Source organism: Colius striatus, chromosome 5, assembly GCF_028858725.1.
Source record: "Colius striatus isolate bColStr4 chromosome 5, bColStr4.1.hap1, whole genome shotgun sequence".
In the NCBI taxonomy this organism is placed as follows: Eukaryota; Metazoa; Chordata; class Aves; order Coliiformes; family Coliidae; genus Colius; species Colius striatus.
The window spans coordinates 4,562,173-4,588,227 of record NC_084763.1 but is presented as its reverse complement, the minus strand read 5'-3'; the positions used below and the strand labels follow the sequence as shown (position 1 = coordinate 4,588,227).

The window sequence follows — 26,055 nt, the reverse complement described above, 5'->3', positions numbered from 1 at the left end:
TGCAACTTCCATGAACTTTTGCAAGTGTTTTAAGTCAATAACTTGTAAATATTTTATTTTGCCTTCACTGTTTCAGATCACTTTGCAGTTGGTTAAACACAAACTACAGATGCTACTGAATAATTTATCTAAGCTTCACCTGACAATGCAGTTGTTCCATTTTTTGCCCTCTGTTTTTATGTCAAAAACCATTAGACTTCATCTTGACCAAGTGTTTTTGTTGGTTTAGGTTTTTTCCTTTTCCCCTTGACAACAAAAGACCTTCTCTAAAAGAGCTGAGAGTGGTGGAAATGGTGCATAAGGGTTTTGCCACTGCTCCCTTTCTGCTTTGTCTGGGGAGTGGTTTACTGAGAACTTAGATTTCTTAAGTTTCTTAAAAATTTAGGGGAACCAAGTTCTATTTGATCGCCCCTAATTTTTACAGGGGAACTCTTAGACCAAGTCTAACTTTGAGAACACCCACTTTTAACTTGGGAAGCAAAATTGGGCAGGTAGAACAAAATATTACATCCCAAGCTATTAAAGACTGATTGAAACTGATGCAGAGGCTGTGTATTTTAATACAACTATTAAAAAACCATGTGCTTCAAAGAATTTTCCTGTGGAACAGTGCTAGCTTCAGTACAACACCTTTTATTCTTCACGCTTCTGCTCTTCTGTCTGTATTTACAAGAAGTTTCAGGTATCTGAAAGCAGAATGAAGGACATAAAGGTGGCACATGATTGTGCCCCAGCTGCTCTCTCCCCATTGTTTGGAATGCATTGGAGGAAGATGAGGTTATCTTAACTGGGAAACTATTTCACAGGGAAGATCACTGAAAATTCATGTAGCCTTTCTACCTTAAAGTGTGAAACCTTTCTGTCATCTGCTTGATTTGTTCTTATCCTAAACATGAAAAAGCCAAAGCAGGGCTCATCCAAAACCCACATGTACCCAGTGAACTTAAGATTTCTGTGACTATTCCCAAGACCTCAAGTGTTCCAGTGTTAGGACAATAAGGTTAATAATAATCTTGACTATAGAGGCTGTGGATTTTGCCAGATGTAGAGGTTCTCTTCCCTGTCAGGAAAGACATTTTGTGAAGAATCATGTTTGATAACATGATTAAGTTCAGAAACCTGTTTTTCAAGTGGAAAAGCTTCGAAGTTTGATACGAGAACTCAAATTTAGCTTGTTCCTACACTTGTTTACATTGCTTGCAATCTCCTTGTTTTTCTCAGATGAGATGGTCCATTTAGCAAGTTACCAGCAGCTAACTGGATTTCTGATAGAACTGAGTTTATTCACAAGTTGAGGGAAAGTGAAGGTGTTTGGCAAAACCTGAGCTATTCAATTGAATCTGACTCCACTAAGCAAGTACAGATCAGTTAAATTTTTGAACCGTTTCTTATTCTTTTCTTTAGTGTCTTTAAATCTGCACGTGCTCTCTATTCTCTCTCAAGGCTTGCATTGTAGTTGTAGTATTTTAAAGACATGTCAGTAAAAACTCAAGTGCCTGATGGTGAAAGATGCTTTCCAAGCTGTCTGCGTGGACAAATCTGTGTCCTTCAACATTTCTTTGTTAATGGAAAGATGGTTAATATGCCCACACTTGTTTCTTTTCCTAGAGCTCAGGCTCTATGAAAGAAGATGCAAGAGCCACACACTAGGTGGGGCTGGAAGGACAGTTTCTATACATCTTACTTGCTTTGGTTTTATAAGTGATGTAGTGCATTGGACAAAAATATTCTAACAAAGAAATTGCTACATCTTGTAAGCTCCTTTTTCTCCGTTTGCCATCTAAATTCTGTTCCACAGTGAAAAGATCTTTCTGGCATACCTTAAATGCATTTACCTCTTAGAAGGTAAGTGTGTTTCATCATAGCTCATGCCTGAAGTGATGTAGGTAGATGTGTGGATATGTTGGAATCAGCAGACCACTTGGGGATTCTTTTGATGTAATTTGGGTAATTAATCCTACTCTGCAGGTTTCCTAACCTCCCCAACACCCCCACTCAGCTTATTAATCTGGCAGGACATAAAAACCACCTGAAGCAGAGGAGACACTATTTGCAGTGGATGGACAATGTTAGCATGGACTGCCTGCCTTCTCTTGGAAGGATGAATTGCTAGTGCAGGCCAGAGGTGACTATGAAAGGAGATTAAGATAGATGCAGCACATGACTATTGTAACAGTTTTGGTTTTAGGAACATGGTGAGGATGTGAAGTAGAGAATACTGCTTCTGCACATCCAGGTCTGATAGGAAGTAGAGGAGTGACTGTGATTGTTTATGTCTAGCAATGCTATTCCTACGTTCACTGGCTGTTACTCTGCTCACTATAACCTAACAATGGTGCAGGCTGCCATGGAAAGGACCAGTCTCTTCTCTTTTGTGTTTTGGCAAGTTTTTGAGAGTCCTGACATAGAGTTGAGTTAGAGAACAGATCTGTGGGGAAATAACTGTTTGTTTTAACTAGGTTTCAGCTAAATTCTTTTACTGTGGTTGCATAAATGCCTGTGCTGGCACAAGGGAAGGGTTGGGAACAAGCTGCCAGAATTAGACTGGGACTGTGGCTTTTATTGGCAGCTTGCCATTAGTAAAGCATCATTCTTATTCCTGCATAAATGCCAGCAGCTGCCAAAAAGTTTCTTGGACAACTAACTGAACCTGCAGTGTTGTGATGGAAGTAGGAAATCTGGAAGCTGCTGCTGGATGTCAAGAGAGAAGAATGGGATCCTACCTTTGAGAAATAATGCAAAGCTATGTCCTTAGAGTTGTTGCTGTTGGAAGATGAATTTACCTGTTTACTTGGAGAAACTGATGATAATCATAATTGTTCTGTTTTTTCTTCCCTTTCTCCCAGATAAAATGAAAGATGGTATCATAGCTAAACTAGCCAATCAAGCTGCAGATTACTATGGTGATGCTTACAAACAATGTCAATACAAAGATACTTTGCCCAAGGTTAGTAACTCTCATGGAAGTAAAGTAGGATTTGCTGGTATCGTGAGTAGCTGTTATTGTTCACAGTGCATTTGATGAAATACAGTTGAAATTAATCCTCAGGAAGAGGTGACATACTGCTGCATTTCAGGGAAATGAATCTGTCATTTCAAATGCAGTGAAGAATCTAGAAGGCAAAGGATAGTAGTTTTTGTAAATAAGAAAGATCCTATTACATGAAGGGTGTTTATTTGCAAGGAATTCTATGTGAAGGGACCTGAAATGTTAATGAGAGCATTTCAAGATGCCTTCTCAGTACTTAATGTCTTACTAAAATCTGTGTTTCAAACTAACACTTTCTAATGGGGCTTAATTGGCTTTGAGTCTCAATGTATTGATGTGAAACTTACTCTCATGTTGGCTGCATGAACGCAGTGGTACTGTTCACTTACCTGTCCATGGAAAACATGACAGGAAGTCAGTGTGTCTTCTGTCCTTTGGGCTGCTTACTCTTCTTCCTTCACACCAAAATCACCTTGATACTTGTCAGTTAACTCAGGTTAGTCTTGAGTGTTCATTTGAGTGCTGTTGGTTGGGGAAGATGCATAAGGATATTTTTGTCATGCTCTGAGTATATACTGTGTAACAAGAACTTGAAAATGAGCAAGTTTTCAGTGTATCAAATGTCTCAGTTACATTCAAATCACAAAATAGTAGAAAAAGCTTTTGTGCAGTGTTATAAATGTAAAGTTGGATAAGATTGTCTTCCTTTTGGTATAGTTGGGTCCTTGAAATTTGTATCTAGTTCATATCTCGGAGTTTGTCTTCCTTACTTCTTACTTTCTTGTGCATGTCCTTGGGAAACATCCCTTGTTGCTAATTTGCAGTGATTTTTCATTCAATAGTAGCTTCTAAATTGTCAAATAATCATTCCAATTTGCAGTGGTGTCTCTTGTTACCCTTGTGAAATACACTAGGTTACCTCAAAATAGACTAGAAAGAATATTAAAGGTATTTTTACTTATGATCAATGAAAATAGTTCTGTAACTTAATATGCAGCCTTGGTTAAGTAATTTGTCAAAGTATTTGCTACAGCTACTTTTACTCCTTGTGGGGGTGAGGGGGAAGAATCAGATAATGTTTTTTCACCTTCTGGTTTCTAATGCAGACTGGGATGGTGATAATGATAGAAACTGCGTGGGTAAGGGCTACTGTACTAAAGTAAAAGTATATGTTTTGCTTCTTAAGCACTAAATGACACAAATGCCTTTGTAGACCAGTCAGAAGCTTTTTATATATTATGGAAAGAAATGGTTAATTTCAAGTTAAATTGAGATCTTACTTGGCTGTAACTTGATGGATTGTTTTATGTATGCACATACTTGTTTCATGCATTGTGGCATTTTACAGATTGGGCCAATTGCTCACAGGTATTGTTTGATTTCTGAGCAGCAGTGAGATACACTAAAGCCATTGCTTTGTCTTTTGTTCTTGTGGGCCTTTCTAAGCCCTAGATGTGCTCCGTGTTCCAGGTGCCAAGTTAGCTGGCAATTGATTATTTGAAAGACCCTAATGAGGTCTGTTAGTTCCACGTGTTCACACCATCCATGAGAAGAGTTATGGGTTTAGGAGTCCGAAACAGAGATTGACTTGATGCATCAGACTCCAGTTGTAAGGCCTCCCACACAGCTTTGTCTTCCAAGTTCTCCCATCTAGGTGGACACAGCAAGTTTACACCGATGTGAAGAAGCAGGTCTTTGTATATGGAGGTCTTAAACTGCTCTGGTTTTCCAGTGCTCTGTGATTTAAGATGTAAAGTAAGGCCAAATCCTTGATCAGTGCTTATGTTGTGGGCTGAAGCATAATGTTCTGTTCATGTCTTAGTAATCCTGCAAAGACAAGTGCCTTCACATAAAAGTCATTTTTAGACTTTTAAATTGCTTTTCATGCCAGTAGTTATTGGTTCTCTTTATTTACTCTTTGCTTTAATCATTGTCAAGTTACTTTATTGATAGACCTGCTGCTGTTTTATGTGTAATTGCTTTGTTAAATGAAAAAACCCCACAACCTTACAACAACCAACCAACAAGAAGCCAAAAGGCCTGTCTTCTTCCACTTCTTTTAAGAACACTTTGTCTTGGCTTTGTCTTGGTGGCATTTGGGTGTCTTCTCGCAACTCTCCTTTCTAATACACGCCTGCATTTCCAGTCTTTGAAGTAAATGCTGTGTCTCCATGGCTTGAATTGAAATTGTAGTTCATCTAAAATAATTGTTGTTAAAAACTTTGCAGCAACAGATGAATTCAACCCATGTGAAGTCACAAGTCTCTGACATTTGCCTGCAATATTTAACCTATCTAAACCATTAATTGGGTGATTCTAATTTCCTTTTCTTCTTCCTTTTTCTTCCTGCATCCCATGTTGTCTGTGGTGGTTAATATGGTTGGACTTTCCCCTGGTCAGTATTTTTATTTCCAGGAGGTGTTTCCTGTTCTGGCTGCAAAGCACTGCATTATGCAGGCCAATGCAGAGTATCATCAATCCATCCTGGCAAAACAGCAGAAGAAATTCGGTGAAGAAATTGGGAGGTTACAGGTAGGTAACTTTTTTCCTTCTCTGAAAGATACAGGGAGACTTGAAATGCTGAGAAGCTGGATTCAAATCAATAAGAGTAAACATATTCAGCAGTTGCAGAGAAGGTTTATCACATGAATCAAATGATGAGCAGCTGCAAAGATGAAGTTTAATACTGCTTGACTTGCTAGGTCTGTATAAACTTCTTACCTCAGTATAGCTGATGTAACAGATGTGTTAATAGATTTTCTGAAGTAATATTAGTTAAAAGTCCTCCAAACATTGACATTCTGCCTGGTCCTTACCTAACTCCTGTTCTAAAATCCCGAATCTCAATAAAAATGTTGTATTTGTAGGCTTTATAGGGGTGGTTTTTTGCCTCTATGTCTGGCTTCTAGAAGGACTTGAGTATAGATGTTTTAATGAATGAAGTCTTCTCATGTTTTAAGTACAATAGGGGGAAAACATAAGTAAAAATAACTACTTTCTTCAATCCTACTTTCTCCTGGTCCTTGGAAAAAAAATACCCAAAATCCAAGTGCAGTTTCAACTGACTTTGTAGGATCTATGTGCAGTACCTATTTATTGACATGCAGGAGAGTTGACATACTTGGGTCAGACTGTAACGTTGACATTGTGAAAGTTACCATCACGCATTTTATTGACTTGTTGAGGGATGGGGCTTGAAACTTTTTATGTTTGCATGACAATGAAGTGCTTATGTGCACTTGTAATAACAGATTCATAGAATCATAGAATGGTAGGGATTGGAAGGGACCTTTAGAGATAATCCAGCCCAACCCCCCTGCAGAAGCAGGTTCACCTAGATCAGGTCGCCCAGGAACATGTCCAGGCACATCTTGAAGACCTCAAAGGAACGAGACTCCTGGGCAGCCTGTGCCAGGGCTCCCTCACCTCACAGTGAAAGAATTTTCTCTTATGTTTAAGTGGAACTTTTTGTGTTCCAGCTTCATTCCCTCACCCCTTGTCCTGTTACTATCTACTATAGAAAAAAGGGATGTCCCAACCTCCTGACACCCACCATTGAGATTGTTTATTATAACTACATTCCTAGGTGAGAGATGAGGTTGTGTCTATTGTTTATTCTTCAGTTTGAACTCTGCCTAGCAGGCCTCTTTTTCTAAGACTCTAATAGAATATTAATGTGTTTTTCTTTTATTGCTTACCCTGGACAGGTCTGGCTATATCAAATTTACTGTTATTAAGTGAATTAGCCTGTGTCCATGATTTATTCTTTCTATTGTGTTGCAAGAAGTAGTCCTTCATGTTCAGTAGTTAAACTACGAACTAAAAACCAGCCTTTAATTTTTTTATTGAAGCCTGAGGGGGAATTATCCTGTTATGACTTCTTCTTGTACTGCTTCCTGAACAGCATGTAGTTGTATGTTCAAATCCTGCGTCTTCTTATTTAATATATTTACTAAGATGGAACTTAATTCCTGTTCTCCACAGTTAAGTATTGCTCCTGTAAGTTATGTAACTGAGAGGTTTAGTATCCTTTTGTGGAGTTTAAAAAATGATGAAGGAATACTCTATTTATTTTAGCTTGTAAAAAGGGAAATAAAAAGATGGATTAAATTGAGAGGTGTGGAGATTAATGTCAATTCTTCACAATTAAGCTATGTATGCACATCTCTGTTTTTTCTCTTGCCTGTTTCTGGCAAATGCTAGTGAGGGTCTAGTATTGTGCCAAACCAAAGCAATTGTCCTGTGATTTATGGCACAATGGGAAGTGGCAAAAAATATCAGCAAGCTTCAAATGTACTTCACTTCTCATGTCAGATTCTGCTTCACAATCCCAACCAGTTAGATTTCTTGAAGCGTTGTGAGTTTGTGCAAACCTCGACCAGCTTTGCTTCTTACTGTTTTGGTTTTGCATATTCACATCACAAAGGTGATCAGGATTGAACAGGTACAGTCAAAGGACAATGTTTTGTCATGCATTTCTCATGCACTACATTGGATGTAGGAGGAGCAGGTAGGCTGAGCAGATAAATATAAAGAGATGGCAGACTTTGTGTTTCACTTCAGTTTGTAGTGGGATTCCAGAATAGTGTCTGTAGCTTCTGAGCACAAGGTTAGATGAGTGTTAGTGCCAGATTTGAAAAGGACAAGTCTGGCTTCTTTCTTTTATGAATGTGTCCAAGTGAGTAAGGTTTGAGAAACAATGCAGTAGCTGCAAAAGCAAGCTGAGGGTTTCATGAAACAACCTGGAAATGACATAGTGGCTTTTTTTGGAGGATGGGTGTTTGAAGTGTTACTGCTTCTGACTCACGATCAGTTCACTTGGTTTTGGGGAGTCATCATGGGGCTATGCTGAGTTATTAACTTGATTACTGTTTTGGGGTTTTTTCCTTAATGAACTGCTTCAGTGAGTAAAATCTCCTTTTTTTGGTTTTCTCCTTGATACATGAGAGGCAGAATATTCTCTTAAGGAAATAATGCTATTGATGTGATGCTTTGACAGTAGCTACTTGGCTAACCGGGAAGCTTGTCTTGTTTCCCTAACCATGTATAAAAGGGAGAAAGGGAAGTTATGATTTTTATTGTAACTGTATTGGATTTTTTTACTCTTTCTTTTTTAGCATGCAGCAGACTTGGTGAAAACAGTGGCTTCTCGTTATGATGAATATATAAATGTTAAAGATCTGGTTGACAAAATCAACCGTGCGCTTACAGCTGCCAAAAAAGACAATGACTTCATTTACCATGACCGGGTTCCTGACCTGAAAGATTTGGAGTCCATTGGCAAAGCCAGTCTTGTGAAGGCTACTCCAGTTGTTGTTCCCCTCAGTCAGAAGTTCACTGGTAAGCAAAGTGTGTGGAGTGCACAGGGTGATAGTTACCCTGTGAAACACAGGGCCTGCAAAGCTCATTTGTATCATGTAAAAGGAAACATTTCTTTCTGAATTGCATGAGGTTTACAACAGTGTTTGTCAAAGTGCTACTTGCTTTTTCCATTTTGTTCTATTACTTGTTTATTCTTCCAGAGTTTTTATCTTCCACAGTTTGAAAAATCATTCTCTGCCATGTGCCTTCTCTTAGAGATTTTTCTCACATCTTCTCAGCAACTGTGTTTTCTATATTAAACCAACCTTTTTGATTGCAGAAGGAGCACCAATATAAAGGAAAGGTACCACGTTGTACAGCCTTAGCCAACCTAGTTACTGGCCTTCCATAAAGCTGAAAAATTTCAGTTGCTTGGGTTTTAGGGGAGTTCTGAAAAATGATCCTGTCTCTTGTTTCTCATTTTCTTCCTTAAAAGGATCAAAATTACAAGCAATGCCTTCAGGAACATCTGATTTGTGATCCTACAATTGTTTTAAATAGAATGCCTTTAAATTATTTCTGACTCAATTTCAGTCTCCAAAACTGCAATCTAATCTAAAGACCTGTAGAAATAGATTTATTATTTTTGTTAAGTCATCTTGGGGAATGGGGGAAAGTATCTTAAGCTGTTTAGATCAGTCTCTGTAGTACAGCCTGTAATAAAAGAGCTATGAAGATGTTTGTGTCCTTTTACCTTCACAGTGCAACTTAATTTATCCTACTTTAATTGCAGACCTGTTTGAGAAGATGGTTCCACTGCAAGTTCAGCAATCTGTCAGTGTTTATAACCAGAGAAAGGCAGATCTAGTAAACAGGTTAATAGCCCAGATGAGAGAAGCCACAAATCTGGCAAATGGGTAAGTATGGCTCCTTGTTAAATTTCTCCAGAGGAGTTGTGGAACAACATATAAACGCTGGTTTCCTTGCAGCCAGATGACAGCAGCAGGGTTTTTTATTGCTGTGTGGCAAACTGAAGCTCTAGCAGGGGCATTTAGAACTTCTTTTCTGCAGAAGAGAACAAATAGGATTTCATTTTCTTCAGTAAAAAAAGTACAACTCGGAGACTGAGATGAGAACAGTTTAACTAAAGTGAAATAAAGTATAACTAACAAATACATATAGTAACAATAGTCATGAAAAGGAGTCTAACTTAGAGAAATTAAAGCAAAGGAAAAATATCCCCAAGTAGATGATGCCCAGTGCAGTTGCTCACCACTCACTGACTAATTCCCAAGCAGCCATCTGCACTTGCCACTAACTCCCTCCACTTTCTCTACTGGCCATGATGTTATGTGATATTGAATAACCCTGAAGCTAGTTGGGATCAATTGTCCTGGCCATTCTCCTTCCCAGCTCCTTGTGCATCCCCAGCCTCCTCGCTGGCAGGGCAGGGTGAGAAGCAGAAAAGGTCTTGATCTGATGCAACAAGTGTTCTGGTAGTAACTGAAACATCCCTGTGTTATTGCTACTGTCTTCAGCACAAATCCAAACCACAGCCCTGTACCAGCTACTGGGAAGAAAATAATCACTGTCCCAGGCAAAATGAGGACAGAATATCATGAATCTAGAAGGGTTTTTCACATTTCAGTTGTCAGCTTGATTGTACCAGTGAGTCAATACAAGATACGGATTTTCTTCTGAATATGACAGGAATGTAAATGAACGTCTTTCTACCAGGTAGTTAGTAGTGGAAATGTTTACTGTGTTTAAGTGCTGAAATCCTAGGGTTTGTTTAGCTTTTGAAGTGTTTTGACATGTATTTTTGCTGAGGAGTGCACTATTCACACCACATTATATACCTTAGGAATAAGTTTAGAGTTCTTGGTTTGAAGCTTCTGTCTGGAAGTACATTATCCACCATCTCCCTAATTACCTGTGTGATTGATTGTTTGGATAGCAATGTGATTTAGAGGGTCAAACCATCACATGTCACTAACAAGTTGCTTTTTAACACGTTGGCTATTTCAGTGTGTTGGCTTCCCTCAATCTTCCTGCTGCTATCGAGGATGTGTCTGGTGATACCGTTCCTCAGTCTATTTTGAACAAGTCCAAGTCTGTGATTGAACAGGGAGGAATTCAGACTGTTGATCAGCTGATTAAAGATCTGCCTGAACTGCTACAAAGGAACAAAGAAATCTTAGATGAAGTAAGCTCAGCAACTGCTCACACTAAAACATTCTTACAAAATGTCACCACTGAACCTTTTTTCTTTAAGTAACAATGGGAAAAATGCAGAGTTACCCCAGATGCTTGTAACTTCACAGCACTTGAAAAACATACCATTTAAGTGGTTAGTCCTCACAAACATTGTGCTGTTGCATGTGGATGCTCCCTTGCAAGTGTTTTGTTTGTAAGGATGGAGAGGAGAAAGCATTCTAATAGTAGAAATATGGGTGATTTGTGCTTTTCGTGCTTGTTTGTTCTTAGCCACATTAAATTGACAAAGGATGTATACACTTTCTTAATATTTCTACACTAGCTGTATGTTTTGTAGCTGTTTCATCTTTAGAATGGCTTATGCTGTATGTAACATTTCACTCCTATAGTCACTGAGATTGTTAGAGGAGGAAGAAAGTACAGACAATGACCTGCGAACAAAATTCAAGGAGCGCTGGCAGAGAACACCATCCAATGAGCTCTATAAACCTTTAAGGGCAGGTGAGTGAGTGCATCTTGATTGGCACAAAAAAAATCTTGTTTCCAGAAATGTTTCTATCTGATTAATGCCAGCAATGTGAATATGGGGACATCCCTTTTTTCTGTTGTAGCTAGCAACAGGCCAAGCGGTGATGGGATGAAGCTGGAGCAGAAAAAGTTCCATTGAAACATAAGAAAAAACTATTTCAGTGTTTCAGTGAGGGAGCCCTGGCAGAGACTGCCCAGGGAGGGTATGGAGGCTCCTTCCTTGGAGGTCTTCAAGACCCACCTGGACATGTTCATATGTGACCTGATCTAGGTGGGTCCTGCTTCCCTGGAGGGGATTGTACTGGATGATCTCTAAAGGTCCCTTCCAACCCCTACCATTCTATGATTCATGCTTTGCATTCTGAGGATGCTCTGAAAATGTTCATTCCATTTTGTCATTTGCAGTAGTTTTTAGTTCTTTGATACTGTTTTGTAAGACAGAAATTTCATTTTAGGAGAGATTTTACCATAATATTAGTATTATTGCAATCTGTGCCATTGCTCGGGGTTGAGACATGATGTGATGGGAGAGAATTTAGTGTGGGTTTTGCACCCCTAGAGTGCAAGTGCATGCTAAGATTTCAGAAACCATATGTAATGAAACGTGGCTGCCCTTCTAAGAATCTGGTTGCAATTACATCTTCAATATTTTAGTGGATTTTTCTTTCATATTAACAACTTTTGTTTTCCCCATCAATATATTGCTTTTGATTTGGTATTGTGTTTGGTTTTTTTTTTTCTTCAGCAGTTAGTCAAACTTCTTAGGTCCATTCCTGGAGACTTTCAAAATCCAGCTGGGTGAGTTCCTGTGTGACCTACTCTAGGTGGTCCTGCTCTGGCAGGGGGGTTGGACTGGATAATCTCTAACGTTTCCTTCCAATCTTTAAGATTCTTCAGTCACTATAGTGTATTTTCTATGAGCTTAATGTGTTGATGTTTTGAAGCTAGCAAGGGTCTGAGACCACAGCTGTAGTTTGGCCAAGTTAGAGAAGTTTAAATCTGAGGACTAGCTCTCACCAGCCTTCAGTCATACACTTTTGTGTGCTATTCTGGAGAATTAAGACAGTGCATCAGCTAGGCAACTGTTTCACAGAATTGTAAGGGTTGGAAATGACCCTGAAAGCTCATCCAGTGCAACCCCCCTGCCAGAGCAGCACTACCTAGAGTAGGTCACACAGGAACTCATCCAGCTGGGGTTGGAATGTTTCCTGAGAAGGAGACTCCACAGCCCATCTGGGCAGCCCCTTCCCTCACACTGAAGAAGTTTTTCCTTTGTGTTTCTTTGGAACCTCTTCTGTTCCAGCTTGTACCCAATGCCCCTTGTCCTATTGTTGGCCATCCCTGAGCACAGCCTGGCTCCATCCTCCTGACACCCACCCTTTATGTATTTGTAACCATGAATGAGGTCACCCCTCAGGCTCCTCCAAGCTGCAGAGCCCCAGCTCCCTCAGCCTTTCATCACAAGGGAGATAATGTAATATAAAATAACACTTGCTGAAAAGTATGACGCTGCTCAGATGCAAGACTTACCTAGGCCAAGGTTTGCAGTGACGTGGACACCCTTTTCCTTCTGCCACTAGAGGGAAGCAAATACCACAACGTTTTGAATCAAGCTGTGCAAGCTGACGGGCAAGTGAAAGAGCGCTACCAGGCTCACCGGGACACCATTGCCCTCCTGTGTAAGCCAGAGGCGGAGCTCAACGCAGCCATTCCTTCTGCCAACCCAGCGAAGACATTACAAGGGAGTGAGGTAAGGCATAGAAATTGGTCTCTGTTTTGAGTAGAAGTGTTGTTCATCTGACAAGGTGAACTTAGATGAATTGGTGAGGAAGCTGATCCTCAGCTACTCTTTATGTCACAATTGCTACAAGAGGTGACTAACATTTGGAACAGAAGTTGTCTTTTGATTTAAAATCTGCTTGAGGATATTTTATTACACTCAGTGTGAGCAAGTTCAGTTGCCATGGACAGAAAAACTGATTGACTCCTTATAAAAGGAGCAATCCTTGATGCATTTAGTTATGTAGGGTAGTGAGGTGTTGTGCTCAGGTTCTTGGGACAATTGGTCAATGTAACAAACATATCCCAATATTTTAAAGTATTAGACAATTAAAGCAACTTTTTTTCTAAAGAAGTCCTGGCTCATCTACAAGAACATGATGATTTTTCTCATAGGACTGTTTTGAAGGCAGAGTTTTTTACTGCCATTTTTAGAAGATCCTGTTGGAAGGTATCTGATATTCTTTAAATGTAGAAATCACTAGTAATTCAGTGTTATTAGTGGAAGCACATCTTCAGAGAAGAATGTCGCCTGAGAAAAGCTTCAAGATCTTTGTTTCATTGTATTTTGCTCTGGTTTGTCATCTTCAACATGTTTATAAACAAGCATTCATGCAGTAGTGTTGCCAGCATCAGTGAGGAGTACAAGAGGGAAACAAATAATAGAACATACTTCTGCAGTAATTGCTCTAAACATGCTAAGTTTGGACAATTTTTATTGCCAAGGTTGTTAATGTCTTAAAAACTTTGCTGGCCAATCTGGATGAAGTTAAGAAGGAGAGAGAACAACTGGAAAACGACCTGAAATCTGTTAATTTTGACATGACAAGCAAATTCCTGACAGCCCTTGCACAGGATGGTGCTATAAATGAGGAGGCTATCTCTGTGACTGAGTTGGACAGAATTTATGGAAGTTACACACAGAAAGTGCAAGAGTCCCTAAAAAAGCAGGAAGAGCTTCTCAAGAACATTCAGGTATGACACCTTGGATGTTTTCCTTCTTATAAAGCTATGGAGCAGTGATTCCTCTACTTGTCCAATGCTTTAGAAATCTCACTTTGCTTTCTACTCTTTTACTTGTTACTCTCTCCTAGGCCAGTTGCTACTCCTTTACTCCTCTAATCACTGAGCAGCAGTGTAAATTCTTTGACTTACCTTCTCCCAGTTCTGCCCTTGAAAGAAGCTTTAACAGTATATTAACAAGTTTTTGGGTTTGTTTTGTTTTTTTCCTTCATTTCATCTTGATACTCCCCTGCTGGGAATATCTGTCCTGATTGTCTACTAGAAGATGTTTTGGGTCTCTGTAGTACGTTTTGGTTTATTCTCAGTTGCTGTTTACATGTTCTTCCAGTGGGTGCAAAGCTCATACAAGTAAAAATTAATGAGCGTGTCCCAAAGTTTAATTCAGCCTTAGTCAGCAATACTGGAGACAGGTATCTGAAACCTCTGGCCAAACTCTTACTGCTTGGACAAGTGACTGCAGTGCCTTGACCCTTGCTGGATCCTATTTGTGCACAGGAATACTTGCAACTTCTGACTGCAACCTGGGGTTCCCAAAGGGACAAAATAGTTTCTAAATGACCATATGGCCCATGTTTATCAAATACTTTGGTTTCAGATATCTTTTAACACACTGTACTTCAAAAATCATCCTGGGTCTTGGAGAATCAGAAATCATCTTCAAAAATCATCTGGGTCTCGAGAATGTCCTGGAGTTCAAGTTTGGCTGCTTCTGGCAGCTGAAGTAGTCTTTAAGTTTACTTATTGATCTATTTACCCAAAACTAAGGAGCTGTAGTTGGCCCTTCTGTAAGTTTTCAACTTCCTTGTCCTCTTAATAGCTTGCCACTGTCAACCAGATTTGAAGTAGCACTTCTTAAATACTTCCAGTGTGTTTTTGTTGGGTATCAATGGAGGGTGTTACTGGAGAGAGCCCAATTAGTGTAGCCTCTGAAAGAAGAGAGTGTGCAGTACAGGCTTGAGAATTAGCTGAAGGCAGCCCAAGACAGAACAGATGATTAGCTGATACCTATCGCCAGGGAGCTAATGTGCCTACATTTCTGTAATAGCCACTGCACTGGGCACATGGCAAGTGTCAGAAGCACAGTGTCTGGATGAAAGGTGAAGAAAAGCAGGTATTGGGGGGGAAAAAGGGGTAGAAGCAATGAATAAGAGATCACAAAACTAAGCCATCCAGAATCTTACATGGCACTGGCTTGCATTATTCTCACTGCTTGTATTTTTTCCTTCCTTTAAAGAATGCACATCAGGAATTCTCCAAGATGAAACAATCAAACAATGAATCCAACTTAAGAGAAGAAGTTTTGAAGAACTTAGCTGTAGCAAACGACAACTTTGTGGAACTTGTAGCAGATTTAAAAGAAGGCACAAAGGTATGGTAACGCTTCAGAGGTCAAAAGAATGGCTTTTTTGTTTACACAATGAGACAGGATTCAAAAATCCTAAGTTTTGCAGACTGGTTTAAGTTTAAGGACTTACCTGCTGAAGTGAGGAGAGGGAGTTGCTTCAGTTTTGATATTGTCAGCTGTGAAATGCTCCTTTGTTCCTATTTGTAAAGTAAACTTTACTGAACATTGCTTTGTATTAAAATAGGAGAAGTTGTTCATTACAGCTAATTGATGCCCAAGTACCCAGATGACCCATTTTACCTGAGGAATTCTTTCATCTGTTCTCCCATGGTATTTAGTCACCTTAGAAAACTTATGTTTTATATACTAGTACTGCATATTTGAGGACAGATGAGGAGGGCTTTTAGTTTGCTGCTTCTTTTGATCTGGGCTTCTGGAAGGTGCATTACTGCTTCTGTGTTAGGTACTTTCTGCTGTTGTATTGATGGCTCAGCAGAGGGGAAAAAAGAAGAAAATAAAACTCTGAAATGTCTATATCAATGAAATGCTTGGAACTGGCTGAAGGTAGTTCAAATCAAATGAAGTGAATTAAAAAGAAAAAAACCCACCCTTTAAAAATAGTTAATCACTAGAAGTGAGCTATTTTTTCTAGTTTAAATACATTTTCTAGTTAATCTACTCTGATATAAAACCACACACAAACACACACACACACATGTTGTTCTGGGCACTGTAACAGTACAACGTCTATAACTGGATCAATATATAGAAATATGCTGGCCTGGAGTCTGAAAGTATTGATTGAGCACTTTGTTTTTTGTTTGTTTTTCCTTTTCCTGCTAGTTTTACAATGAGCTGACAGAAATCCTGCTGAAGTTTCAAAACAAGTGCAGTGACATTGTCTTCGCTCGCAAGACTGAAAGAGATGAGCTGCTCAAGTAAGAGTTCCATGTTTTGTTGAAGCAATGTAGGAATGGTGAAGTATTTACCAGAAATGAATCTCTGGGGACATGTTTGTTATGGTACTTGATGAAATGCGAAAGGGAAAATAGGTATGTAGAGACTATCACCTCTTCTTTACCTTTATCTTGGGGGTTGGACTAGATGATCTCTAAAGGTCCCTTCCAACCCCTACCATGCTATGATTCTAATTTAATGCCAACCCTGCTCTCCTCTCCCCTAAGAAGCTAGGAAAGTTGGGAGAAATAAATGGAAACATCTACTTTGAAGTCTACTCTGCTGTTCCTACATCCAGTTCAGCATGAAGTTGTTTCATCTTATCACTCTCACTCCTTTTTGGCATGTGTTTGGTGCTCAAAGGAAAGAATAGAGTGGTTAACTTCTGACTTCTGCACCTTGCTCCTGCTGTCATTCTTGTTTGAGAAATTAGATGAATGCTTCAGCAAATGGTCACCTTCCATGTGCCCAGTGTGCTGGAGTGAAAAAATGAAATGGTATTCCACCACTGCTCCATACACTGGTATCTTACCATTGTTTAGTTATGTGGGTTGCAGATTTTGTCTTTCATGTGGAAGAATGTATCTGGTGATGTTGTCCTCCATATGTGATCAGGCTAGTGTAGTTTGCCTTAGCTGTGATGTTTAGGCTCTCCTCTTAAGAGGGAAGCATAACTGAAGAGGCCTGCCTTTTAATCAGTGTTTGGTAGCAAAGCATGTAGCTCTTTATAAAAAGGGCTGGTTGGTATTGCAGTTGGGAGACTGAAGTTGTTCTGTGCATGTCCCATGTTGTGGATAGAATGCTCAGCCCTGAAATTTTACCTTTCCTAACTTCATCCTTTTTAGACCAGTTGAGCATTGTACTTGTTAAATTCCTTCTTAGTAACTGTGTATAACCTATTCCACCTCTTTTTCACTTCCTACCTTCATGCAGTTTGGAAGCTGTAGGCTGCCTGACTGAGGCTTAGATCTAATTATCTTGCATCTCTTTAATGCGACCTTCAGTGTTAAAGCTGTAGATTCAGTGTTGATAAAACATGGCAAGATTCAGCTAAAGATTATCTTTACCACCTCCTGTGTTAGCTGTTTGCTGACAGAAAACCTTGTCAGGGTTAGGGGCAATGGTTGGATTTGGGATATTTGTAGTGTACCTATACTAAACATGTTTCTTAATACACCCAACCCACAGTTTGAGTGAGAGAAGAGTAATTTTTGACTTCACAGAATCATAGAATGGTAGAAGTTGGAAGGGACCTTTAGAGATCATCCAGTCCAACCCCCCTGCAGAAGCAGGTTCACTTAGATCAGGTCACACAGGAACACGTCCAGGTGGGTCTTGAAGATCTCCAAGGAAGGAGCCTCCACACCCTCCCTGGGCAGCCTGTGCCAGGGCTTTGTCACTTTCACACTGAAATAGTTTTTTCTTATGTTTCAATGGAACTTTTTGTGTTCCAGCTTCATCCCATCACCCCTTGTCCTGTTGCTAGCTACTATAGAAAAAAGGGATGCCCCAACCTCCTGACTTCCCTCTGCTTCACCCTGCACATGATTGACTATGGGCTGCATCTTCATGTAGTGAAAATGAATTTGTTTAATATTTCCAGACTTTTTTGCATCATACCTTTTTGCTGCAGAGGTAACTGTGGGGACAGTTTTTGTTTCAGTTCTGGGGGATTTTTCCTACCAAATTTCTGCTGGTTCTCTTCTCTGCAGCTCACCTTTGCATGCCATGAAACAAGCTTGTAGCTTGTTGCTAACTAGAGTGTATACCTTTGTCAGTCTCTCCCATCTTCTGTTTCAGAACATCAGGTATCAAGCTGTAGCTGTCACATGTTGCTCACTTATCATTTTCATGCAGTGCTGAAATTCTAAATACTTCCTACAGTATCTCTGAAGAATCTAACCCATCTCATGTATTGAAACTTTCTTTGCATTAAGAAATGCACTAACTTCCTCTGAATATTTAACAGAACTGCTTCCTTAGAGTTTTCTTGGCAAGATGGCTTTGAAATCATAGTGTTCAGTGGCAGCTTGAGCACAACACAAGGCCTCCTTGTATCTTACTGAAGTAATGTACCAAAGTATCTTGGCAAGAGAGATTCCAACAGTAGAGGTAACAGCACAGAGAACTTGAAAGCTTATGTCCTGAGCCCCTGAGGTGTTTGCCAGTGGATTTTGGATAATTGTGTACCCAGATATGAAGGATGTGGTGAAATATCTAGCAGACTTCTGTTTCACAGTTATGTTAGCTTTATGATATTCACATGCAATATCACTTGATGTAAGGCAATCTACAAGCAATGTGATACTGCTTTTCTTCTGTATTTGAGCATCTCTTCACATGTCAAAAGGACTGAAATGTACTTCTGCCTCTTTAGGTAGCCATGAGGATTCCTTGGGTTCTAAGGAAAGCTTCCATGTTGTGAAATGTTCTGACTGTTCCGTTTCTATTCCCATTTTTCACCAGTTCAGTGATGTGTGCCCAGTATTGAACTGGAACATAACTAAAGTCATGATTAGAAATTAAATGTAACAGTTAATCAGAGAACTACTTCTGTGGAAGGAATTTGGACTCCAAAGTTAGTTTGAGCTAGCTCAGTGATAGTACTTTAAATACCAGATTGACTCTGTTGTGTCTGTTTAGCTTAGCTTGCTGAAGTGTGTAACAAACAATTCTTCAACTAAGCTGTACTTTTTCTTGTTTGTTTTTAATAGAGATTTGCAGCAAAGCATTGCTAGGGAACCCAGTGCTCCCTCTATTCCTCAGCCTACATATCAGAGCACATCAGCTGGAGGAAGTAAGCCTGCTGCATCAACTCCTACTCCAGCACCCAGGACCATGGTGGTAAATACATGCTACAGAATTAGTGGCTTGAAAATTGGAAGTTCATGCTAATCTGTAACTTGTGAATAGCACTCTCTAATGGTGTATTTGGAAATGTGTTTAAGTAAAATAGAGGGCAAAGTTTAAAGGTATGGAGAGGTATGAGAGGTATGAGTATTAAAGGTAAAGAGAGGTATGTCTATGTACTATGAGTATTCTTTAACTATAAATTTGAAATGGAAAGCTCACTGCTTTTTAGATGCTTCATTATCTGTATAGACTAGTACATAATACTCCATATAAAAGTAAAAATTAAACCAATCCTACAACCACAGCTTCTGATTCTAAGACTTCCATAAAGAAGCTCCAAGTGAATTGATTTTCTCTTGTTAGGGGACTAAACCACAGCCACCAGCACGGCCGCCGCCGCCAGTGATCTCTGCAGCAAGCAGTTCCTCTTCTGCATCAGCACCCTCTGGAACAGCTGCAACTCCTGCTGCAGCTCCTGCTGCTGCTCCTGTGCCAGGAGCCAGTGCCCCTGCAGCAAGCACTGCACCTTCACAAGCACAGGGACCTCCTTACCCAACTTATCCAGGTTACCCAGGGTAAGCTATGGGAGTACTTGAGCAGTTCTTTGTTGTCCTGTGAAATGAACACACTCATTTATTGCATGTGACATCTTAAAATCAGTTATTGTTACAGTTGAAGATGTGTTTAGTGTTTGAGGCAAGGGGATTTTTTTTTTTAGTTTGAACCATGGAATCATTTGCTGGTGCCATTTGGAGGAAGGTTCATTTCAAGTTTCTGTAGCTGGGGTTTTTCAAAGGAGAAGGGAGATAGGACCGCAGTTCCTTGGTTGTGGTTTCTGGACTATTTGCAGCACCTGCTTAATCCACTGCTGGTGTTTATCTCACAAGTGTTGGCATATCTCATTTTTGAGATCTTGCTAAAGATGATGAAAAATACAGAAAGAACATCCAGTTGAGTTGTGTGCTTTCTCCTGATGCTTTTTTCCGTCTTTCTGGAGTCACTATGAGGAACTGAAGGCTGCTCTCTTCTTCAGTAGCAGGCTCAGCAAGTGTGACCATATTCACAATGATATTAAACATAAAAGGATCAATTTAGATCAGGTCTAGTTCCAGCAAGTTTCCTTTAGTCCACCTTCTGCTGACATTTCTGTTCCACACATTAGAACTGTTTTCATGTTTGATCCTTGGAAGCGTTCTGCTGCACGAAAGGGAAAATGAAAGGAACACATTCATTGTGTGTCTTGTGTAGCTTTTAGACTTGATAGTTGCAATTTAACATCTCAGTGTTTTGCAGCTAAAGTGTGCTTCTGTTTTTTCCCTTCCACACAGGTACTGCCAGATGCCAATGCCAATGGGCTATAATCCATACATGTACGGTCAATATAACCTGCCCTATGCGCCCTCAGCTGTGTATCCAAACCCTGGACAAGCACCATATCCACCACCTCAACAACCTGGATACCCTTTTCCTCAACAGCCTTATTACCCTCAGCAATAATGTACCTGCAAAGAAGCTCTGCTTGATAAAAATTGGGAGCAATTGGCAATAAGTATACTAAAACTTTTAGCTTGGGTTAATGTACAATACTGAGCTGTATCCAGTCTGTAACACCTGTTTATTGTTAACCGCTCAAAACATGTCTAGATCAGGTTTTGATTACACTAAACACTTTGCAAGATCTGCTGCAGTGGGTTTAGACTGTAGACTAATGCCAGAATTAGAGCCTAATTGAGTGGTTTGAAACCATACACTACACTTTGGCTAGACCAAAATATTTCTTTGCGAAAATCTTACAAGTAACAAATGGATTGGGATGAGGAAAACGAAGCAGTGCGTGCACTGGGTGTGATATATTCTACAGAACCATATAGCTTTTCCTTCTATACTCTATCAGTTTGTATTTTTTAGTTGAAATATGCTATTTTGTCTAATGATGAAAGCCCTGTAAATCATCAGTTAAACGAAATAAATTACTTAAGAATGGTTTCAACACTTGGCATTCTCATTGCCATAAAGATGTGGTTTGTGTGTCTGGATGTTCTCACATTTATCCTTTGACTTGCATACCTAAAGGTACCTTCTCAAGTGTTCAGCCTTACAACTGGATTTCCATTTCCTTTCCATGATACTCTGTATTTTTGTGACACAATCTGTAATTAAGCATTGAAGTGTTGGTGCATCAAGTCTCACAGGTGGAGTTTTCCAATGACTTGTAAGTGTATTGGACTAAAACTTGTTCATGTCTATTTGAAAGGAATGTTTGCTCTCATCTCCAGAATACTGCTTAAAGGAAGGGAGGTCAGTGTCCTCCTTAGAGGATCAGTTGGTCTAACCCTTGTTTTCCAAAGAAATGCTTGTCAGAAACATGTGATGGCTCAAAATAGGGCACCTATTGATTGTTGGAGCTTCTCAGATTGTTTTTAAATGATTTTTTTCTTTCTCCCTTGGAAAAATCAATGTATTTCCTCAGGGAGCTGCTTATTTTTTTGAGAGGGAGGGGGAGGAGGTTATCTTGTGAATTAAAGCACAGGGAATGTTTACTTTTGGATCCATCTTTTTAGGGGATTAATAACCTTGCACTACATTTTGCATCAGATAGTGAGGAACAGAAGTTTGTGCTTAGTGGCTTCTACCAAATATTTACTAACCATCTTTCAGTCTCTTTTTTTTCTTGTCCATTCCTTTAGCCTTTGACATGAGTTGCTTTGTTCCTTGGGACAGTTTATTTCCTGATTGCTTCATGCAAGTTGTTCTGGCCTTACTGAATAGCTGTGACCATACTAATGTTAAATGTCACTGCTTTGTGTTTCTATTTAAGTGCCTGATTAAGAGATTGAGGTTTATTTACTTGGAGGGTGATGGTTATTGTAGCATCTGGGTGGAAAGCTTCCTAGATCTTCAGTACTCTTCCTCCTAAAGAAAGCAGCATGTATATCCATCTGAGCTCCTTTCTTTCTGTCTCATGTTCTCGCTTTGCAATAGCTCCAGTTACTTAGTGAGGGCTACTTGTCTTCAGTACTCCCTGACCCCCACAGAAAGTGCATATCAAAAGGTAAAATTAAGCATTCCTCATAGAACATGAATATCTAGCTCTAAACCCTGTAGAAGCCCAATGATATGGGGGGACAGGATGAAGTCAATGAGTACAGCTGGGAGATATGGTTGAGTTGAGTGGTGGGCCTGGCAATGTGAGGTGAGTGGTTGGATCTGATCATCTTAAAGGTCTTTTCCAGCTGTCATGATTCTGAGCACTGTAGATATAACCATGCACAAGGGCAGCTGCTTTGCATCTCTCCATTGACATTGCTGAATATGGTGGCACGGGAAGCTCTCCGTTTTCTTTTACCTGATGAGAATACATGAGAGGCAAGCAAGGACAATGAGAAAAAGCTAGGAAGATAACTGTTGGGACCAACAATCAGAACCTGATTTTACTCTAACTGGAAAACCTGAAGCTCTCCACTCATTTCACTGTGTCAATGTGAGCAAGTGTGAGTCTAATGCAACCTTTTAAGTTCTCAATTTCTAGTACACTATGACTGGTGGGTTTTTCAGTTTGCACATTGGATGCATTTGAGCTACTGTGTACATTTGTTTCTAGTGCCTCAATTTATACAACTTTAACACTGTATGAAAATGTGACTTGGTTCAACATAAAGATTCCTGGAACTGAAGTTTCCTTCATAATATTTCATAGGTCTGGAATCACTGTTAAAACATTTTTTTCCCCACTTGTGTTAGTGCTTGCTTTAGTCTACTTTTATTTGAGTATGTCTGGAACCCTGTGCATTACATGCAGCTTTCACATGACCATTTTCTTCCTTTTTTTTCCCTAAAGGGAACAGAGAAATCCAGAGACGTGTGTGTATCTGCTTCTACGCATGCAGCTGTCATGGCTCGGGTTGAAATGTTACCTTGTTCTTCTATAGTTTATTAAAAAAAATCAAGTTAGAAAACCTGAGTCCATGGCTTTTCTCGAGTCCTTTGGCTTCAGACAAGTGTCGTTTTGGAAGGGATTGGAAATAAGTTATGGGCCCTTCCCAAGTTGGTGCTGTGGTGAAGGAGCTCAGCGTATCAGCTGCCATGTGTGTTCACAGGTGCTTTGTGGTACAACACAACAGCCAGATCTAAATATTGATTTCCAAAGCTAATGGAGCACATCTCCCTTGGAGTACACGAGGAGGAAGTGGTGAGGCCCATCTGCCTTCAGAAGCTGTTCAAAAGTTTGTTTTCACGAGGGCTGGGTTTAAGAAGACATGCAGCTGGGCAAAACAAGTAAAGGATTGTGAGGGCAGTTAACTTTTCCCAGCAGGTAAATGGTCCCCATGGCCACTCCAAGAAGTTTTATTGTTGGGGTTTTTAAAAATACTGGTTTAGACAAAGACTGTAGAATCCCATGCTTACTGTAGTTTCTGTGTGGAGACTAAAGCTTACAGTCATGTTTGCCAGAAACTTAGGAGTCAAGAGTTTATCTTGTCTTGCGTAAATCAGTGCAAGCAAGTCTTAAGAGGCAAACAAATTGCAGATCACTGGTGAAATAGCAAACTATTGAAGGATAGGAGGGCTTTCCTCAATTTTTTTTGTCTTAATGTGATTTCAGCCCATATTTATCTTCTTCCCAAACCCCTATTTTGAAATTGCCAGCTAACGATCCTTCTATTTCTTTTATCCCTGAATAGGATAAAGGATTATTTCAAGTGCTTTTAGGGCTGATTTGTGGGATCTAGTTTGAACTACACTGAAGGTAGTCCTTTGCTATTTCCAAGTACCCTGAGTACTTCGACCTTCTCCTTCTGAAACTGCCTCTTGTCAGGTAGCTGACAATAGCAAGGAAATTCTTTGGAAAGCAGCTCCTTTTCTTTGTATTAGCTGAGCGCTGTACTCCGCTTTTAACTAAAACGTGCTTGCTTCTCAACTGGATCACATCTCAACCTGTGTTATTTATTCTGAGAGAACATTCAAGTAGACTAAGCTTAAGTTTTAGCTTTATACTAGTGGATGAAGCTACCTGAGTTTTCAAGGTTTCTCTAGTTTAAAAGAAACAGTTTTGGAAGTTCTGTTTCTTGAAAACATGAGCTATCACAGCAGAGCAAGACTCAGAGTTGCTGTTTTGTATTGCTCCTGGGGAGGATTTGAGGCTTTTCAGATGTAATTTGTCTCTGAATTTTTAAAATTGACATTTTAAATGGAGTTTAATTGAAATTTAAGTTAAAATGATTTAATTTTAAATGGAACTAATTAACTTTATTAATTATAAATGTAACTTTATTTTTTTAATGTATTTTTTGGTGTTGCTTCTGGGAAAGGTTTGGAGGTAGCTACTCTGCTAGCCTTTTGAAAGTTGTATTTGAGATAGTGTTTATTATTTTTAGGAGTTTGTCATGATAGATAAGTACTGCTGGAGTAAAAAAAAACCCATAACTTTTTTTTCCCCCCAACTATTCTAAGTACTTTCCCTTATGCTTTTATGTTCTGAGAAATAGCCAAAAGCTTGATATCCAGGTTGAGGTTTTTGTAATCTGGACTCAAATTTGGAACTGTAGTAACTTTTACTGATAAGGTTACAGTTACTACTAATCCCAAATAATGCCTTTAGTCTTGAATCTAATTCCCCTAGTTGAGTGTGGTAGTCCCCGATGGTAACAACTGTATTTCAGTTGTTGCAGCTCTTTTTTTTTATTTTTTTTTTTAATAGCATGGAGTGATGTTTCTAAATCCTTGGGAGAAGCTGGCCATTGATTTTACTAAGTCAGTGGCATCCTGGGATGCATCGAGTGTGGGCAGCAGGTAAAGGGAGGTTCTGCTCCCTCTCTCTTCTGCCCTGGTGAGGCCTCATCTGGAGTCCCGTGTCAAGGTCTGGGCTCCCCAGCTCAAGAGGGACAGGGAAGTGCTGGAGAGAGGCCAGCACAGAGCTACTAAGATGATCAGGGGACTGGAACACCTTTCTTATGAGAATGTGTTGGTATTGCTTCTGTCTCAGCTCTGTTTATGGTGATGTCTGGCTGCATTTACACCTGTAACATAAGGCACTCCTGGGCACTGGGGTTCTGTTGCCCATGCCAGGAAGCTGCTGGCGCCTGGGCTGGCCCCCAGGGCCGGGCGTGGTGGGACAGGCTGGGCAGCCCTTTGCAGCTTCCGTGTCATGGAGGCTGAGGCGATTTTACCAGCCTCTGGGCATGGGCCTGCCAGTAACCTCTACCTTCAAGTACCCTCTGTCCTCTGACAAAAATGGGACTGATCTCACTCTGGACATCTTCTGTAGAAAGTAACTTTTGACTTGGAGTAGCTACCTCTAACCTCAGGTAACAGTTGCCTCACGGCACAGCTCGGTCTGGGCTCAGGCTGGAGGTTGGCTTTAAAAGTTTTTGTGGGGAAATGGCATTGCCTGATGATGGTGGAAAGACTGTGGGGCTGTTCCATGATGAATACGGGCCAGAAAGACAGTGGGGCTGTTGCAGGAGGAGTACAGGGCAGAAAGAAAGACCATGAGGCTGTCCCGTGAGGAGCACAATGCAGAAAGACCATGGGGACCATGAGGAGCATGGGAAAATGGCGTCCTGTGCCAGCGCTGAGCTCCAGCCTGTCTTGGCCCACCTCAGGCCTGGCCATACCCGCTGAGTTCAGTGTCTGCAGCAGGTAACACCCTGAGGCCTGGGCAGAGGACAGAAGGGCAATCCCTCGTGAGGTGTGAGTTGGAGTGTTCAGGATTTCCTCAAGCTGACTTCCACTGGAGTGGAGCGGTTGCCTGAAGTAGAAGAGCGCCCCGTGTCTTGGGCACTGCAGTGGTTACACTTGTGATTGCATTGAACTGGGATTTGTCACCAGCTTGCCTGCTTTTCAGAGTGTGTTCCAGTGAAAGTGTACATAGGGTGCTATGGGGGAAAGCTGCCATGTCAGTCGAAGCTACTTCAACAACTAGAGAACTAACGCCAGCCCTGTCTGAAGATGGGCCCACACAACTCCTTCTCCCCTTTGTGTTTCCTACTGAGGATTAAGTCTCCTCACTGCCACACCTTACCAAACCTCTTATTTTTTGCTGTTTTGAACAAGACTTTTCGAGTTT

At 40.2% G+C, this 26,055-nt stretch overlaps 1 protein-coding gene across 2 annotated transcripts in view; it reads left to right on the top strand.

Annotated features, from left to right (window-relative positions):
* The window catches only part of PDCD6IP (programmed cell death 6 interacting protein), a 34,729-nt gene extending 13,747 nt beyond the window's left edge, over positions 1 to 20,982 (top strand). The window contains exons 6-18 of one of the 2 annotated variants that reach the window (XM_061996264.1): positions 2,847 to 2,947; positions 5,405 to 5,521; positions 8,107 to 8,329; positions 9,084 to 9,207; positions 10,319 to 10,496; positions 10,897 to 11,008; positions 12,616 to 12,785; positions 13,541 to 13,789; positions 15,072 to 15,206; positions 16,026 to 16,120; positions 18,854 to 18,983; positions 19,356 to 19,567; positions 20,321 to 20,982. In XM_061996264.1, the coding sequence (XP_061852248.1) occupies positions 2,847 to 2,947; positions 5,405 to 5,521; positions 8,107 to 8,329; positions 9,084 to 9,207; positions 10,319 to 10,496; positions 10,897 to 11,008; positions 12,616 to 12,785; positions 13,541 to 13,789; positions 15,072 to 15,206; positions 16,026 to 16,120; positions 18,854 to 18,983; positions 19,356 to 19,567; positions 20,321 to 20,489 (2,015 nt within the window). In that variant the 3' untranslated portion in view covers positions 20,490 to 20,982. Of the gene's footprint in view, positions 1 to 2,846; positions 2,948 to 5,389; positions 5,522 to 8,106; positions 8,330 to 9,083; positions 9,208 to 10,318; positions 10,497 to 10,896; positions 11,009 to 12,615; positions 12,786 to 13,540; positions 13,790 to 15,071; positions 15,207 to 16,025; positions 16,121 to 18,853; positions 18,984 to 19,355; positions 19,568 to 20,320 lie in introns of both variants that reach the window. The other variant, XM_061996263.1, reaches the window with a different exon arrangement.
* Positions 20,983 to 26,055: the final 5,073 nt, after the last annotated feature.